Source organism: Eurosta solidaginis, chromosome 1, assembly GCF_040869045.1.
Source record: "Eurosta solidaginis isolate ZX-2024a chromosome 1, ASM4086904v1, whole genome shotgun sequence".
NCBI lineage: Eukaryota > Metazoa > Arthropoda > Insecta > Diptera > Tephritidae > Eurosta > Eurosta solidaginis.
The window spans coordinates 64,611,917-64,630,267 of record NC_090319.1 but is presented as its reverse complement, the minus strand read 5'-3'; the positions used below and the strand labels follow the sequence as shown (position 1 = coordinate 64,630,267).

General features: G+C 39.2%; 1 protein-coding gene across 8 annotated transcripts in view; it reads left to right on the top strand.

The window, feature by feature from the left end:
* The window catches only part of LOC137233799 (serine proteinase stubble-like), a 727,732-nt gene that overhangs the window by 400,777 nt on the left and 308,604 nt on the right, over window positions 1-18,351 (top strand). For 5 of the 8 annotated variants that reach the window (XM_067757196.1, XM_067757212.1, XM_067757185.1 and 2 more), the window contains one exon: window positions 12,571-13,296. The exons of 2 other annotated variants lie outside the window; for them this stretch is intronic. In XM_067757196.1, coding sequence (XP_067613297.1) covers window positions 12,571-13,273 — 703 coding nt within the window. In that variant the 3' untranslated portion in view covers window positions 13,274-13,296. Of the gene's footprint in view, window positions 1-10,706; window positions 11,164-12,570; window positions 13,297-18,351 lie in introns of those variants that run through there. One more of the 8 variants, XM_067757252.1, reaches the window with a different exon arrangement.

Below are 18,351 nucleotides of genomic sequence, written 5' to 3'. Positions count from 1 at the left end.
ATTGTTGTGGGAACGGTTGCGTGTTAATTTTGCTGCGCATGCATGTAACACACGAATTATTTTCCTTAAAATGTGCTTTTTCTAATCCGCGCACTAATTGTTTTGTTTTCATTTGATGCAAACATCCGAAATTTACATGTCCAAGCCTCAAATGCCACATATTTTCTTGCAATACACACGAATACGCCGACTGCATTGTACTCTCAAACACAAACAAATCATTTTTGATATTTGCTTTCAAGGTTATACCATTGCAATGTTTATCTTTTACAACAACACCCTGGTCTGAAAATGTCACCTTCGCGCCGTTTTTAACACACTTTATAACTGAGAAAAAGTTATGTTGGAATGTGGGAGCATACAAGACATTTTTGAGCAGTAATTTGCCATTTGCCGTTGTCAATTTCACATCTCCCTTTCCTACTGCTGTGACGATTTGATTTCCAGGAATCGACACCATTTCCTCTACTTTTTCCATTGAAACAAAAAATCTTTGTTGTTACACATATGTGATGTGGCACCACTATCCACAATCCACTCAGACCGGTTTTCGCAATTGTAGTAGTTGTTGATATTTGTGATTGCTGTGTTAGCTTGTGCATAATATGAGCTTTCCTTCGATTCTTTTTGTTCTTTTGGTTTTTTCGATTTACAGTTGTAAGCATAGTGCCCGCGTTTATGACAATGGTAGCATTTAACATTATTTTTCGCCTTACAGTTTCCATGCAAAGTGGAAGTAGAATCATTAGGGTTCTTATTTTTGTCCATTCGATGTTGAGCTCTATTATTGTTGTTGTTCTGAGCAGAAAATGCATGCTGAATGCTTTCTTTATTGTTTCGATTATTTCTTCGCTCGTATTCTTCTAGAAGTTTCACTTTTAATACGCTGTATTCCGGTAGTTCATCTCTTGTTTCCATGGCAATCACGAAGCTTTCAAAATGGTTTGGCAGACTCGATAGAAGTATGATGACCAACATCTCATTGTTTATGGCAATTCCGACCTCTGCTAATTTCTCAACAATGTCTTGAAATGAGTTTAAAAATTGTAGCATATTACCGTCATCCGACAAACGGAGACTCAACAGACTTTTATATAGGGTAACTTTTCTAGCAGGACCTTTGGGTTTATAGATGGACTCCAATTTTTCCCACGCTTCCTTGGATTGCTTGCAATTTTTAATGTGGTTCAGTTGTGTTGGTTTGACTGACAAAACCATTGTAGCGAGCGCTTTCTCATCTAACGTATACCACTCTTCAGCATTGTCATCAGTCCGTGCTAGTTTACCAGACACGACTTTCCACTGATCCGAATGAATTAGCACTCCACGCATTTGCACGCACCATGAGTCATAATTATGCTCATCGAGCTTTTCAATAGCGTATAGCCCATTTGCCATATCTGGGAGTTCACTTGTAATATGCTCACGTGACACTTGTTCGGATTTTATCGACTCTGGTTGCAGTAAAGTGTCTTCAAACACGTCGTCATCTGTCGAATTTGATTCTTCAGTTATCTCTTGTTCTTCTACTTTACTTTGGCTTCGCGTCTTAGGTCCACCTGGGCCCATAACCTTTTGTTAGATTTAGAGGTCGTTACCTTTTGGCGTAACCGCGAAATAAAAGTATTCGTAGAAGTAAATTCAAAGATGTTTATTATGATTAAAGTCTCATCGACTTGAGTGATCGTAACAACTAACTAGAAAACTGTCTCATTACAATAGGAAAAAATTATATGATAAAGAGATAGAACAAAGACGTATAACAGCTATTCGAGTTGCCAGATTATTTCAACATAATGTTTTTTTGCTGTCAGATTAATTTCTGAATTTTGACTTCTGAAATTTTTTTCAGCCTGGAACACAGCAACGTCGAAAGAAGGCGTTATATCCAATCGAATTATGAAATAATTATAATATCACCAAATTGGGTGAAGTCCGTACAACGTCATTCGAAGTGCGTTTGGGACACACGCTAATATATTTAATTTCATAAATAAAACAAGTAAGGAAGGTTAAGTTCGAGTGTAACCGAACATTACATACTCAGTTGAGAGCTATGGTGACAACATAAGGGAAAATAACCATGTAGGAAAATGAACCGAGGGAAACCGTGGAATGTGTTTGTATGATATGTGTATCAAATGAAAGACATTAAGGAGTATTTTATGAGGGAGTGGGCCATAGTCCACGCCCATTTTGAAATTTTCTTTTATTTTTGTATTTTGTTGCACCATATCATTACTGGAGTTGAATGTTGACATAATTTACTTATATACTGTGAAGATATTAAATTTTTTGTTAAAATTTTACATAAAAAAAAAAAATTTTTTAAAACTGGGCGTGGTCCTTCTCCGATTTTGCTAAGTTTTATTAGGCGTACATATAGTAATAGGAGTAACGTCCCTGCCAAATTTCATCATGATATCTTCAACGACTGACAAATTACAGCTTGCAAAACTTCTAAATTACCTTCTTTTAAAAGTGGGCGGTGCCACGCCCGTTGTCCAAAATTTTACTAGTTTTCTATTCTGCGTCATAAATTCAACTTATCTACTAAGTTTCGTCGCTTTATCTGTCTTTTGTAATGAATTATCGCACTTTTTCGGTTTTTCGAAATTTTCGATATCGAAAAAGTGGGCGTGGTTATAGTCCGATATCGTTCATTTTAAATAGCTATCTGAGATGAGTGCTGAGGAACCTACATACCAAATTTCATCAAGATGCCTCAAAATTTACTCAAGTTATCGTGTTAACGGACGGACGGACGGACATGGCTCAATCAAATTTTTTTTCGATCCTGATTATTTTGATATATGGAAGTCTATATCTATCTCGATTCCTTTATACCTGTACAACCAACCGTTATCCAATCAAAGTTAATATACTCTGTGAGCTCTGCTCAACTGAGTATAAAAATTTTGCAGCAAAAAAAGCAAGAAAAGCCACTCTTTGATATACGAAATTAAAATTTATAATCATCATTATATTTATCAGAAATGTACTAAAATGTTACCAAATAACTAGAAAAGATTATTTGAAACAACATGTGGCTGTTAAAAGAGAATTTTATTTTTACGTTACGATAAAACAGTATAAACAGTAAATACTCTGTGTTAATTTTATTTTTAGCAATTAGTCCAAAAAATGTGGGAAACAATTTTTTTGATGTAATCTATCAATAGTGATTCATGAATGAGACGTCATTACTTCAAATTAATCAAATGTATTAGTGGAATTTTTATAGGGAGCTCGTAAATTGTTTAGTCCCGGCCCGGATTTTCTCTCTACGGCCCTGGGTGTGAGAGTGGGGAGCGCGAGAGCAACTCACTGGGCTTGTTAATATGAACTGATCGGAGTAGTTGAGAGCGAACGATGTCGTTGATTACTACTACGGTGAGATGACTGATCTTGCAATCGTAGGGCAGGCGAACTCGGAAGTAGCTCAACAACTTAGGGCGTATGGGAAGGGGGGCCAGAGGTGAGAGGTGGTACTTCGGGACGGCAAAAGTTGAGTAGCAGATGAGTATGGTAGTATGGTAGGGTCGGGGGCAACAGTTAAGTAGCGGGCAAGCAATAGCAGCAGTTAGCTGATGAATCACGTCCCCATAGCGGAGTTGGAGGAATGACAGCGTCGGTGTTGATGGACATGTTATACAGATTGATAGTTCACCTTATCTTTGACTACTTCTCACAGCTCGGAAGTCATATTGCATTTGATGAGACTAAGATACTCATCGTAGGTGATGACATTCTTGTTGCACACCACCACCTCCACTGTCAAAAGCTGTTTGGTAGGTGTCCAAATTGAGAGCAGAATTGTACTTATTGGACACAGGCTGTGGACTGAATGGGAAAGTGCACCCTAGAGGTATTTCGGCAGTTCTCTGAGGAAATGCGACGATATACAACCTGAGCCAGTGTATAAAAGGATATTTTAGAGTTTCATTGGAGTATTGGGCTACTTGTGAAGTAAAAGGGCGAACCAGTTCCGAAAAATTACGGTCCAGTTACAAAGCCGGTAGTTAAAAAGCACTTTGATGTCAATAAAAAAATCTTCTTCTACATGTAGATAAAAGGAGACTCAACGAAGGTTTTGGGGAGTTTTAACGCTTTTGATCCTTTGCCGGATGGGTACTAAGTCGCGCGAACTGTTCGCTATGACCAGGGTGAACCTTCTGGGTCACATTTGTGAGGTTGATTATTGTTTGGGAGAAGTCATAAATTACGCTGGCAGCCCCTTGAAAGGGTTACGCTCAACAACCTCTTGAATCCCAATCGATAAGTAACTAGTTATACCCGGCGTACATTGTAGCGCCCGAGATAGAATAAGTGTTGCGTTATTTTTTCAGTTTTGTTTGTTGATAATTTAGTTTATTGTTTTATAAATTGAATTGAATTTTGTACGCATATTTGGTGGAATTTTCGTTTAAATCCTTTTATTATTGCATCTTATTGTAATACATATGGGTACGCAATATTTTTGGTTTTTTCGTTCGATGCAAAGATAAACAAATTTTTTGGCGTTCCAACTCTGGAGCAAGCGACATATAGCTGGCCATGGGAAAAGCATGGACTCACCTTAATCCTGCAACAGAAAGCGATTGTCTATCTGATTTGTTGATTGTAATTGCAAAAGCAAGGCATACAGGAAACTATAAGAGCTTAAAATTGAATGGAAAATCTGTAGGAATCATTGGGATCCGTGGTATGAGCACGTCTTCACCTTTGCTTTTACCGCTGATGATTGTTGTTTCGATTACATTCGGCATTAATTGCTTAACGCAAAGTCTGGTTCTATTACACAATTTTGGTGGGTCTAAATTCCGAAGAAGCATGATTGGTGAGCCAATTTTCAAAGCTGATATATGCGCAGGCATTCCAGGTGGTTCTGAAGAGTTTAGAAGTTCAATTTGACAACTCATAATTTGATCTTCATCTGTAAGTATGTCGATCGATTTATATTTCGTCACTTCACCAAGAATTTGGTTTTGAATCCGATCATTGATTTTGTATACATGATCATTTTTGGGACCTAAGATTGCTCGTTCGCATAGCCAAAAAAAAAAAATTTATTTTAAATTCTTAATTCTGAAATATGAAAAAACTCCGTCTTGATCGAAGGAACCTATACCCAAAATTTGGTGATGATTGAAGTGTGGGAAATACGTTTCCATAGGGAACACACACACACAGAATTTGATTTTTATAAAAGATGTAGATATACTGAAGCAAACAAATTTTTTTAACGGCGGCAGATTACTAAACGTCCAAAGGAATAACAGCCAAACTCAACAATGCAGTCAAACTTTATGTGTTAAAATAACCTAAGTTTGTACGGCAGCCATAGTTCTGAAAAATCCCATTTGTAGGGAAGGTGCTACGCCCCTTTTTTCTAAATTTCACATTTTACTGGAGGTGTTAGGACTTAACGTCATATAGCCCCTTACCAATTTTCATTATCCTGCCATTACTACATACAGAGATATGTAGTATGATATATTCCATTTGTATTGGGGGTGCCACGCCCCCTTTTTACTAATTCCACATTTTCTTGGTGGTGTTAGGGACTGACCTCATATAACTCCTTACTTAATTTCAATGTTCAGGCATGTATACCTTCAGAGTTATGCAGTACCAAAGATTCCATTTGTATGGGAGGTGCCACGCCCCTTTTATATATCGAAATTATTTTTAGCCTAACACCTTCGCGTTGATCGAAGGAAGGTATAGCCAAATTTGGTGATGATTGAAATGTGGAAAATACGTTTCCATAGCGAACATACACACACACCGAATTAGATTTCCATATATATAGATGTAGATAGACTGAAGCTAACACATCTTTTAAACGGCGGAAGATTACTCAACGTCCAAAAGGAATAACAGCCAAACTCAACAATGCAGTCAAAATTTTGGTCTTAAAATAACCTAAGTTTGTACGGCAGCCATAGTTCTGAAAAATCCCATTTGTAGGGAAGGTGCTACGCCCCTTTTTTCTAAATTTCACATTTTACTGGAGGTGTTAGGACTTAACGTCATATAGCCCCTTACCAATTTTCATTATCCTTCCATTACTATATCCAGAGATATGTAGTATGATATATTCCATTTGTATGGGGGGTGCCACGCCCCCTTTTAGATTTTGGTTATATTTTAAATATCTTGATATAATGAATAATAGCCAGTTTTTTCCATATATGTAGGTAGGTGTACCTACATTGCAGTTTTGTACTAAAAACCTGAAGGAAAATAGGTAATATGTTGATCAGAGCTAAGCCAGACGTTATCTTGAGTTTTATAAAACCGTTCCACTGCATTGATTTTCTTTCCGAATAATTGTGGAAAAAATAAGGTTTCTTCAGAAAATTTCTATAAAAATCTACCACCTATTTTTAAGTTTGCGTGGTAGAAGTGGTAGAACTTATATTTCAGGAAAAAAGGTGGTAGATCTACCACTTTAGTGGTAGAAGTCCGAACACTGCTCACAGTTGAACTGCATACAAATTAACAGAACATAAGCGTCGTTTGTATAACAAATATAAAGCAGTAGAAATGTTCAGCCAGTAGCGAAATGTGACATACGTTTGTGTATGTGTGCCGAAGCCCCTCTCATAAACAATGTACAAACCACGGTGTTTATGTTTACTATCCTTCGAAAAAAATTTGCAACTTAGAAGCACGACACAAATCGAAAAATTCGTATATTTATGCAAAAAATGTTGAACACATGAAATGATCTCGAGACGCTCGTCACCCAGAGAAAAATTACCACTCATCAGCACAGCTTCCTTTTGGTACCCATATTGAAGTACTCATTAACATCTTCCATTTGATACCCATAATGTAAAAATACATCCTAAGGTTATCCTCATCCACGTTTTGGGCAATATCTCGAGTCCCTAGTCACCCAGATGTATGAAAATTTCCCTATGCTAAAGAACTCATCGACAGCTTTCTTTGATATCCATATTGTATAAACACATTCTAGGGGTATCTGGGTCTACGTTTTGGCCTATATCTCGAGACACTAGTCACCCAGGGGTACGAAAAGAACCCCATATTAAAGTACTCATCAGAAGCTTCCATTTGATACCCATATTATATAAACACATCGTAGGGTTATCCGGGTTCACGTTTTGACCTATATTTCAAGAACCTAGATATTTAAAAAAATTTTGTTTGCTAAAAACCTTCCCCCATTTGATCCCTATAATATGAAAATAGAACGAATAAAATTGACCTCGTATTGGCCCCAAAACATGGACAGGAACGAACATCATTTCATTTATATATATATAGATTTTGGAAAACACAAAAAACCTGATTATTTAGTAAATAATACACCCAGAATTTTCAAATTTGACGCGTGGCCTGATACTGCGGCTCTTGATAAAAATTTGGAAAAAAATTTTAAAATGGGCGTGACACCGCCCACTTGTGATAAAATCAATTTTACAAATATTATTAATCATAAATCAAAAATCGTTAAGCCTATCGTAACAAAATTCCCTTTACTATAGGGAATGATTTGAAGAAAAATTAACGAAATCGGTTAAGGACCGCGCCCACTTTTATATGAAGGATTTTTTAAAGGGTCGTGGACGAATAAAATAAGCTATATCTTTGCAAAAAAGAGCTTTATATCAATGGTAGATATTTCATTTCCCTAGTGGGTTTATGAAAATAAATAGGAAAAACTTTAAATTTTAAAAAATTGGCGTGGCACCGCCCCTTTTATGACTAAGCAATTTTCTATGTTTCGTGAGCCATAGCTCGAAGAAAAGTTAGTTCATAATAGAACCATATGTATATGTATTATTGCGCTGCTTTGTAACGCCATTAAGCACACAAAACAACAGCATTTCAAGTGTACAGCTGGGTATGTAATGTTGGGTTTCACCAGAACTTAGACTTCCTTACTTGTTCTACAATGCGTTTTTTCTCTGAGAGTAGCAGTTTGGAAACAGATAAAACTAATTAGTGCACCCTTTGTACTTTTCTGTGATTACTCATTAAAAATACAAACATATCACATGGCCTTTCTTAATTCAATAGTACAATTCAACTGGGCAACTATCTCAATCTCAAACAATTCACAAGGAAATGTTCTTTTCAAAACAGTCAAATATTTGCTTTGTGCCCATTTCCTGAATCTAGAAGTTTCTACTTAATTTTTAATCACACAATCTACTAATGTATAAATAGCGCCCACAAAACCGTCTAGATTTTTGACTCCATTAGGCACTCAATAAAGCAATAATGAGATAATTAAGAATTTGTATTTTGTATGGAACATTGGGTTTTTATTGTGACGAATATTAGTGACAGCATCAAACTAAGTCCCAAAACATGTTCGCTGTTTAAAAAGGAAGTAAATTATTTGGGTCACAAGGTAACGGCAGAAGGCATTTGTACTGCGATTGAAAAGATAGAGGCAGTAAAGGATTGGCCAAGACCACTGAACCTGCATGAATTGAGAAGTTTCCTTGGGCTTTGCACATATTACTGCAGATTTGTACCAAACTCTTCCAGCGTAGCGCATAGCCTCCATGAGCTTACAGGAAAAAATAAAGCTTTTGAATGGAAAAAGGAGCAAGAGTTGGCTTTCCAAACATTGAAGGAGCGTTTGTGCACTGCCCCAATGTTGGCATATCCGATTCCAGGAGCAACAATTATTCTAGATACAGATGCGAGTGTATATGCTATAGGAGGCGTTTTGTCGCAACTGGTTGATGGACAGGAGAAGCTAGTTGCATACTACAGCCGTTCAATTCGGAAACCAGAGAGGAGCTACTGCGTTACACGGAGAGAGCTGTTGGCATTGGTAGAGTGCATTAAACTTTTTCACAAATACCTCTATGGCCAGCGATTCCGAGTCAGGACAGATCACGAAGCGTTGAAATGGCTTCTGCAGTTCCGTAATCCAGAAGGACAGTTGGCACGGTAGATCGAGCGGCTACAAAGCTATGACTTTTCCATTGAGCATCGGAAAGGTAGTACCCATGGGAATGCCGATGCAATGTCACGAAGGCCATGTAGTTTGAAATGCAAGCACTGTTTAAGGGCCGAGGCTAAAGAAGACATTATAGATGTCCGGCTAATGACTATAACATGTACGGATGAATGGGACAAGGAACAACTAAGAAAGCTGGGAAGATACAGATCTGTCGCATGTTATGCAAGGGCTCGAACGAAACGAAAGACCAAACAGAGAAGAGATGTTAGCAGAGAGTCCCATTGCGAAGTCATATTGGGCACAGTGGAACAGTTTAGAATTGACATCCGGTTGCCTTCATCGAATATGGGCGAGTGAGGATGGTCAATGCAAGAAGAAACTGATAGTTGTTCCCAGAAAGAGGATTCCTGACGTGCTCAGCGAGCTGCATAATGGTCCAAGCGGAGGTCATCTTGGAATCACGAAGACGTTCGAGAGGATTAAACAGAGATTCTATAGGGTTGGTTGCCGTCAGTCGGTCACTGAGTGGATTGCGAACTGCGAGGTTTGCAGCAGAGCGAAAGGCCCAAAAACCCGAAGTCATGGCCAGATGAAGCAATATAACTCAGCCATTTGAAAGAATCGCTATGGATGTCGCAGGTCCATTTCCTACTAGCAACTGCGGAAACGAATATGTGCTGGTGGTTATGGATTATTTCAGCAAATTGCAAGAGGTATACCCAATCCCAAATCAAGAAGCGAAAACAGTAACAGAAGTGTTTATAAACAATTGGGTTGCAAGGTATGGTGTACCAATTGAGTCACATTCTGACCAAGGCAGGAATTTCGAATCAGCTGTGTTCCAGGAAATGTGTAAATCATTGGACATTCGAAAAACACGGACAACTGCATTGCATCCTCAGTCCGATGGTATGGTGGAACGTTTCAATAGAACATTGGAGGAGCATTTAAGGAAGGTAGTAGACAAGTACCATAAGGAGTGGGATACTTACTTACTTACTTAACTGGCGCTTAACCGTCTAAACGGTTATGGCCGTCAAACAAGGCGCGCCAGTCGCTCCTTCGCTCCGCCAACCGGCGCCAATTGGTCACACCAAGGGAGTTTAAATCGTTTTCCACCTGTCCTTCCAACGGAGTGGGGGCCGCTCTCTACCTCTGCTTCCATAGGCGGGTTCCGATAGAAACACTTTCTTGGCCGGAGCATCATCTTTCATTCGCATAACATGGCCTAGCCAGCGCAGCCGCTGCGTTTTAATTCGCTGGACTATGTTGATGTCTGCGTATAGCTCGTACAGTTCATCATTAAATCTTCTTCGGTACTCGCCATCGCCAACGCGTAGAGGTCCATAAATCTTTCGAAGAACTTTTCTCTCGAACACTCCCAAAGCCGCTTCATCTGCTGTTGTCATCGTCCATGCTTCTGCCCCATATAGCAGGACGGGTACGATAAGTGACTTGTAGAGTATAATTTTCGTTCGCCGAGAGAGGACTTTACTTTTCAATTGCCTACCTAGTCCAAAGTAGCATTTATTGGCAAGATTGATTCTTCGCTGGATTTCAGTGCTGATGTTGTTGCTAGTGTTGATGCTGGTTCCCAAATAAACGAAGTCTTTTACTATTTCGAAATTATGGCTGCCAACAGTAGCGTGGTTGCCAAGGCGCATATGCGCTGACTCTTTTCTCGATGACAGCAGGTACTTCGTTTTGCCTCATTCACCATCAAACCCATCTTTACCGCTTCTTTTTCCAGCTTGGAGTAAGCAGAACTAACAGCGCGGGTATTTAAGCCGATGATATCATGAGTGGGATACACATATATCATTATTCTTGATGGCTTACCGATCGGCAGTGTATGAGATAACGGGCCAAACTCCCGCAAAGGTAGTTTTTGGCAATGATCTGCCAGCTGATTTGAAGTTTGGGAAAGATGCCAATGTGGAGGGAAATGTCAAGAAATCCACTGGGGTCTTGGAAGAAGAGCTACGAGAGATACGGCAACGATCAAAGATTATGAGTGACAAGATGAAAGCCAGATACGATAAAGCAAGTAATTCGGAAGGGTTTCAGGAATGAGATTTGGTGCCGTTATACAACCCACAACGAAAAAAAGGTTTGTCCACGAAATTGCAGTGCAAATAGGGAGGCCCGTACAAAGTTATAAGATGGATCAACGATGCAGTGTACCGCATACAAACCATTGGCAAACCACGAACCAAAATGAAAGTGGTTCATTTGTAAAGTCCCTTGTATTTAAATAAACGAATCAATCATTATGTCTACACATATGTACGTACACGCAGCGGAGAAGCAACTCACAACCACATGCATATATCTGAGATACTCCCAAAAGTATGCAATAATTGTGCAAGTATCACTCACACGCGCATGGGGTATGAGAGAAGCTATAAAATTGTGCATTTGTAGTTATAGCTGAGAAATTTATAGCTGATAACTAACTAGTAAGTTCTGGAAATAGAAGCGCCTAGAAATATACCGGCGAAGAAACCGCACAGTATAAAAGCGGCAACAGTTGAGGCACGAAAATCGGTTTGATTTAAGCACGCTATCTGTCGAGCAATAGGAGTGTTATTTTGAAAGTAGTCTAATAAAGACAATTTTGCGTTATCGAATATTGGAGTTATTTATTCAACAGTTTAGTCATTCGAACGTTAGTAGAAGTTTGCAAATAAGAGGAGTTGCACTAAAATCGTTACAATGTATAGAAAACATGGCTAATTATTTCATTAACCCTCTGTGTGAAATTGCTATATAAATCTCAAAATTTTACGAATATGGGAAGGATGAACAGACGTCTAAGTCCACAACCAATTAACGTCTCATTAACACTTAACACAGAACTTTGATTATGTTAGCCCACTTAACTTCGAGCAATGTTGGTGCTGAAACCTTGGTCCACTGCTCCCAACTGAGATTGTGGGGGTCTAAAATAGACAAATTAGCAGTTTGGAAACAGATAAAACTAATTAGTGCACCTTTTGTACTTTTCTTTGTTTTTTCATTAAAAATACAAACATTGTGCACATGTCACGTGGCCTTTCTTAATTCAATAGCTTAATTAAACTGGGCAAATATCTAAACAATTCGCAAGGAAATGTTCTTTTCAAAACAGCCAAATATTTGCTTTGTGCCCATTTCCTGAATCTAGAAGTTTCTACTTAATTTTTAATCACACAATCCACTAATGTATATAGAACACCCACAAATCGTCTAGGGGTATAAAATAGACAAATTAGCAGTTTGAAACCAGATAAAACTAATTAGTGCACCTTTTGTACTTTTCTTTGTTTGTTCATTAAAAATACAAACATTGTGCACATGTCACGTGGCCTTTCTTAATTCAATAGCTTAATTAAACTGGGCAAATATATAAACAAATCACAATAAAATTTTGTTTTGAAAACAGCCAAATATTTGCTTTGTGCCCATTTCCTGAATCTAGAAGTTTCTACTCATTTGTTATTCACACAATCCACTGATGTACAAATAGCGCCCACAAAACTTATCTTGATTTACTTAATATTTAACAAGAATCTCAAAAAGTTATAGTTTAAAATGAGTTTAAGAAATTATTTCGTTCTGTTGGTCGCGCTTAGCTTCCCTTTCACCCACACGAATGCAGAATTTCGCGTTGGAGGTAGCAGTTCTAGCAGTCCTGTGGTTACAGAGGATGATTCATATGTGGTGGCAATATATTATAACGACAAATATGAATGCGCTGGATCATTGATTACTTTGGAAAACGTGGTTACAGTTATAACTTGCATGTGCGTAGAACCGACAATGATCACAGTTAAAGCTGGTGCTGGGCAAGGGCAAGTTCGCCAAGGGAAATCTTTTTTGAAAAATGATATCAACGGAATGAACGATATGAGTTTAGGTATAATTCAAGTGGAATCTCCCTTTAATCGAGATACAGTTCGAACAATAGGACCTTGCAAAACTGCATTACAACCGGGCATGCAAATGGAAGTTAAGGGATGGTCTTCAGAAAATGGTTATCATATCTGCTCTACTGTCGAAAATATAGCAGAAATGGACCATTGTCTAGCTGAATTCTCTTGGCAAATAAATATATTTCACAGCACAACAATTTGTGGACAAGGTGCAAATGGAATAAAACGTGGAGCATCGGGCGTTGTGGGCGGATCTCTTTGTGCTGTGGCATCTTATATACGTAATTCAATTTTATATACAGATATATCTAACACAAAATTTCCTCATTCGTATATAAAAGCAAAAAGGGGGCCGCCATCAAAACGGCTAACAAATGATATCATAAATGTATGTAATACTTAAATAAATAAATAAATAAATAAAAATGTTTTCCTTTTTTTCTTTTCCATGAGGGGATGTACCTAAATTATAATTTTTTATTGTAAAACTTAAGCTGCCAAAATCAAAATACTTCGTGAATTAAAAAATCATTGCGCACATATTGTTGTAGCAATATCGGAGTATAACATATGTATATGTCTGCTGAGTGGAACATCGCCCTATCTCGGCTGAAAGCCTCATTAAAGAACTTGTTGTATAAATGCCCCATCTCACGTCAAAACATTTTAAATTTAGGCAGAGGTAGCGCGTTTTCGAAATGGTGGCTGAGATAGCGTGAAACTCAGCATTCGAATTTATCTAGAAATTGCGATTTAATAAAAAGTTTTGGTTATATTCGTTGAATGAAACTCATAAATTTATTTCTATTTCACCAATTCTGAGTTGACAAAAAAATAAATACATACTTACTAAAACTCATTGAAATACTTATCGCTTTTTATAATATTAAACAAGGTAAAATTGACATCTTTCCAACGTCCTAATCAAGGCTGCTACGCACAGTCCCTATTGGATGAATTGCAGCCAGGGAATATTTTCGGAGCGGACCCTTCCCCATACCGGATCGCTTCGGGATGTAATAATGGACGTACCACAGCAAGGGGCGTTGTTGTAGCGGACGTTTTTTATTCCCACTCTTAACATTAGACCGCTGAGCCCGCCTTGCTGGACAGGTGGTCGTACGACCAATATGAGCTCAAAAACTTTTAAAGTAAGGATGAGAAGTAAAAAGCGATTGCGTCGCTAGGCCAACCAACAACGAGAGTGATCGGTTGGTATGGGCCAAAGAGCCAGTGCCCGAGAGTAAATAGGCAACGATCAGCTAAACCTGACAAGAGTGCTTTTAAGAGTTAGGAGGCGAAGGGAAAACGCCCCGTCCCAGAACCAGGAAGCAAGCCGGAATGACAGGAACCAGATCTCAAATTCTGCAAGGCGGAAAGAAGGGGGAAGTTCTAGAAACCCATGTACCCTAAAAACTGTAGTACCGGAAGAGGAAATAAGAAACAAAACGTAAATGGTAATAAGCCAAAGTGAGGTAATGACCAGACTCCAGCTTATTCGGTGTAACTCAAAGGAGCTAATGATGAGACTCCGGTTTTCACCGAGAAGAAGGTGAACAAAGTTTCGAAATAGTCCTTAACTATGGCACTGCTAGATTGCAACAACCCCAATGGACTGGTGTCAACCGAAAGGCAGAGGTGATGGAATTGGGCAAAAAGACTAATAAAGCTGCGAGTGTAGCAGAGACGCCTATATCAGAGGAGGGACAAGCGTACCTACAAACCCCGGAAACAACGAAAAAAAGTATTGCTTGAGTGCAGTGGCGGAGAATTTGGAGAGACACAAACAGCTCAAAGGCGTTGTGAGACTTACAGATAAATATCCAACACAGTAAAGTGGCGTCGAGCAAGCTCCTCCTGACACTTTAGGAGGGTTTTTTTGATGTGGCGCTGATACAGGAGCCATGGGTCTGATCTGGAGGAAAGGTTTCTGGATTCAGCGCTCGCGGATTCAGCGTTTATTATACAAAGACGAACAGCAGGGTAAGAGATGCAGTCATGGTTAGAAAACACCCATGCTCGTTTATTCTATCTAACTTCAGCACTGCAGACCTGGCAATGGTAGCAATAGAGGGGGAAAAAGAACCGTCCCTTATCCAAACATCCTGCTACATGGCCCATAACGTGGAAGCCCAACCAGAAGAGTTCAAAAGGCTAGTGGATCAAGAAGGGTGCAGAGGACGGCTTGCCATAGAAGCGAATTCGAATGCGCATCACAGCGTGTGGAGAGGGGACGATATTAATGGTAGAGATGAGTCCCTTTTTTATTATATACTATAGAGTAGTCTACAGGTTGCTAACAGCAGTAGCGTTCCTACATATGTCAAGCAATATGATAACACATTGAGTTTTATTATATGTCGGGGTATGAATAGAGAGTCCTTGACAGGACATCCTTCTCAGACCATACACTTTCTGTTTCAGCATAGAGAAGGGGAAACCCTAAGGCAACGGACTGCCAAACAGCCAAAAGAGGTTACCACCGTTGAGGAGTTGGAGGAGTGCAACAATTCTGAGAAGATTCAAAGGGAAAGTAAAGCCACCATGGTGTAGTAAGGAGTTGATTCTTCTTAGAGGGTAGAAGAGATTCTTTAGTTGGCAGAAGTTGCGGAAATTGAGGAGTGTTGGGACGAATATGAGATCTGTTGTGGATCTTTAAACGTGAAATCAACAGGTCGAAGAGGGTTTCATGGAAAATTTTCTGTGGGAACATAGAATGCTATAGCGAAACGGCGAGACTCAGGAAAGTCGTATCCCCCAGCGGATTAGGGGGTTAGAATATACCCGCGGTAAGTATGCTTGTCGTAAGAGGCGACTAAAATATCAGATTCAAGAGGTTGTGTAGCGCAACCTTATCATGTTGCCAGCGCAATATATGTACAGCTTCTCCAAACCCAATTGTCAACCTCACCTTCGAGCGGCGAATCCCGTTTTACTAACAGGCGAGGCTCTGGCGCCCCCAAGCTCCTCATGGAACTTAGGGGTGGGGAGGGAGGGATTGGCCAGAAGGTTTAATGTGGCCATATAAATCGTTCCCGAGATGGTCTGGCTATACCTTAATGGAGCTGTGTTACCAGAGCGTACCGGATCTGTATCCGTCAAAGGGCCATCACATCGATAACACTCCCCAAAACTTTCGAGGAGTAACATTATCGCTGCAACAACAAAAACAACAGGAAAGTCGTATCCAAGGGAGATGCGGCCCAGGCACTGATAAAAAAGGTCGGTGAAGAGTCCCTTGAGGCACTACTTAACACACTTCCCATCAGGAGATGATGTAACAACATCTACACTCCTAATACGGAGGGAGAGGTACCAGCTTTGATGACAAATGCCAAAATTGAATAGGCAATGAAATCGTCTGCATCCGGAGGATATGAGAGGACTACAGGTCCAATAGTTTGATATCTATTTTGCTCAAAACCATGGAAAGATTAAAAGATGTGTATATAAAATCAAATATGAATGAGGAGTTTACCTTTGCAGCACAACATACACCAAAGGTAAGTGAATCGAAACTGCATTGCATAGGGTGGTCATAAATATAGAGAAAGCCCTGGAACACCAGGAATATGCTCTAAGTGATTTTCTGGAGCTTTCAACAATATCTCGAAATGAGTAAACATGGACAGTCTCAACACAATTAAAGTTCATCCCTCCTTTACAAAATGGATCGGCTCGAAGTTAAGCTGCGGAGTGATCACTTCGCAATGGGGTCTATGCCAGGCAACAAAATCTGTGAACATAGAAGCGCTGCAAGGTGGGAACGCTGGTTATCAACCAATTGCTTAGGGGTTTCCACGGAGGACCAATCAAACTGCATATCAGATTACGTTAAAGTCATAATAAACGGCAGATGCCTAACAACAATCAACTCTCTGGTGGATCAGGCACTTCGGCATGTACAGGCCTGGGCATCTGGCGTCGAGTTAACTACCAACGCGGCAAAATGCACGTATTTACTAGCAAATATAGGTCCTAATTGGACAAAGCCTAAGCTTGGAGGTGTAACCCTACAAGAAAAATATAGCCCCAAAATATCTAGGAGTCATCCTAAATGGTAAGTTGTCTATGAAAGAGAGAGCGAAGAAAGCCTACGCGACACCGTATGCATGCAAGAGAATGCTAGGATGCACGTTGACAAAAACTCCGTTACGGCAATTGTCAAACCCATACTTTACAATGGGGTCCTTGTTTGGTGGACCGCCACACAAAAAAGTACGAATACGAAACAAATTTAGGGGCATGTAGATTATCAAAGATTAGCATAACGGGAGCACTAAAAACTACTCCGACAGTAGCATTGCTTGCCATTCTACACATCACGCCTGCAGATCTAATGGCTAAAACTATCGCGTTAGCCACCGCAACAAGACTCAAGGTCTCGGGGCAACTTGTGTGCAGGCCATATGTCCATAGCAGTATATCCTCGTCTAATATCGGGTAAACGGAATATACGGTCCCGTGCTCAGCTTCGACTTCAACTTCGTTTGAAGTTGCGTATCAGATTTACACACGGCGGCTCTTTCTAAGCAACAATTTGACATTTTATATAAATTCTTTCTAAACCTTTTTTTTATTCATTGAAAATTTGAAAAATTATTGTGAAGTATAAGAAATATTTAATAAACTTATAAAAATTTCTATTCAAAATCAGCCAAAAGTTCCTCAATCAAAACAAAATTTACAAAAATCAGAATTTGAAAACATAAAAAAAGACAGCTCAAAGCAAGTCGCCAAGCGCAAGAAACTCAGTGCACGCGCTTTCCTCGTTACCCCCTCTTGATCAAATAGCAAGTTTCAACAACAAAAATATTTGTGTATAAACAGCGACTTGACCCATTAGCGCCCAATGTTCCCAATTGGGAGCATTAGGCACTATGTACACAAATTTTGTAAATATTTTTCGTTATCGTTTTTGGCTGATATTTTTATATCTAAAGCATGTTTAGCCAAAGAGCTCTTAAACTTCATGAAATTGAAGGAATTTTAAAAGAACTCCTCGAGGATGCAGAGCTGGATGACGAAAGTGCTATTGATATAGTGCAACTGCCTCCAGATGCTGATACCCTGACTGATTGTGAAGATATTGATGAAGACAATCTTGATGAAGTTACAGAACTAAGGATGTTCCTGGCGAATTAGAACTTCATTTTACTGAAATTGAAAAAGATGTCGACTTCACGCCAAGTACAACTTCGAAAAGACAAAAGCTGGAAGAAGAAAATCCAGCCTGCACAAAGCGATGGCTTCATACTGATGCAAGTTATAGTAACAATTTTCCATCGCCTAAACGCTGCCAGGATAATATAATTAAAACTCGAGAGAATTTTCAGCAAAGAGAGGCATTTGAAATTTTTGAATTCTTTTTTGACAAATCGCTAGTTCAACACATAGTTGACGAAAGTTTGCGCTATGCACACCAATATAATTTCCATAACTTCTGCCTTTCTTCAGAATGTTTTCGTTAGTTTCTTGGCA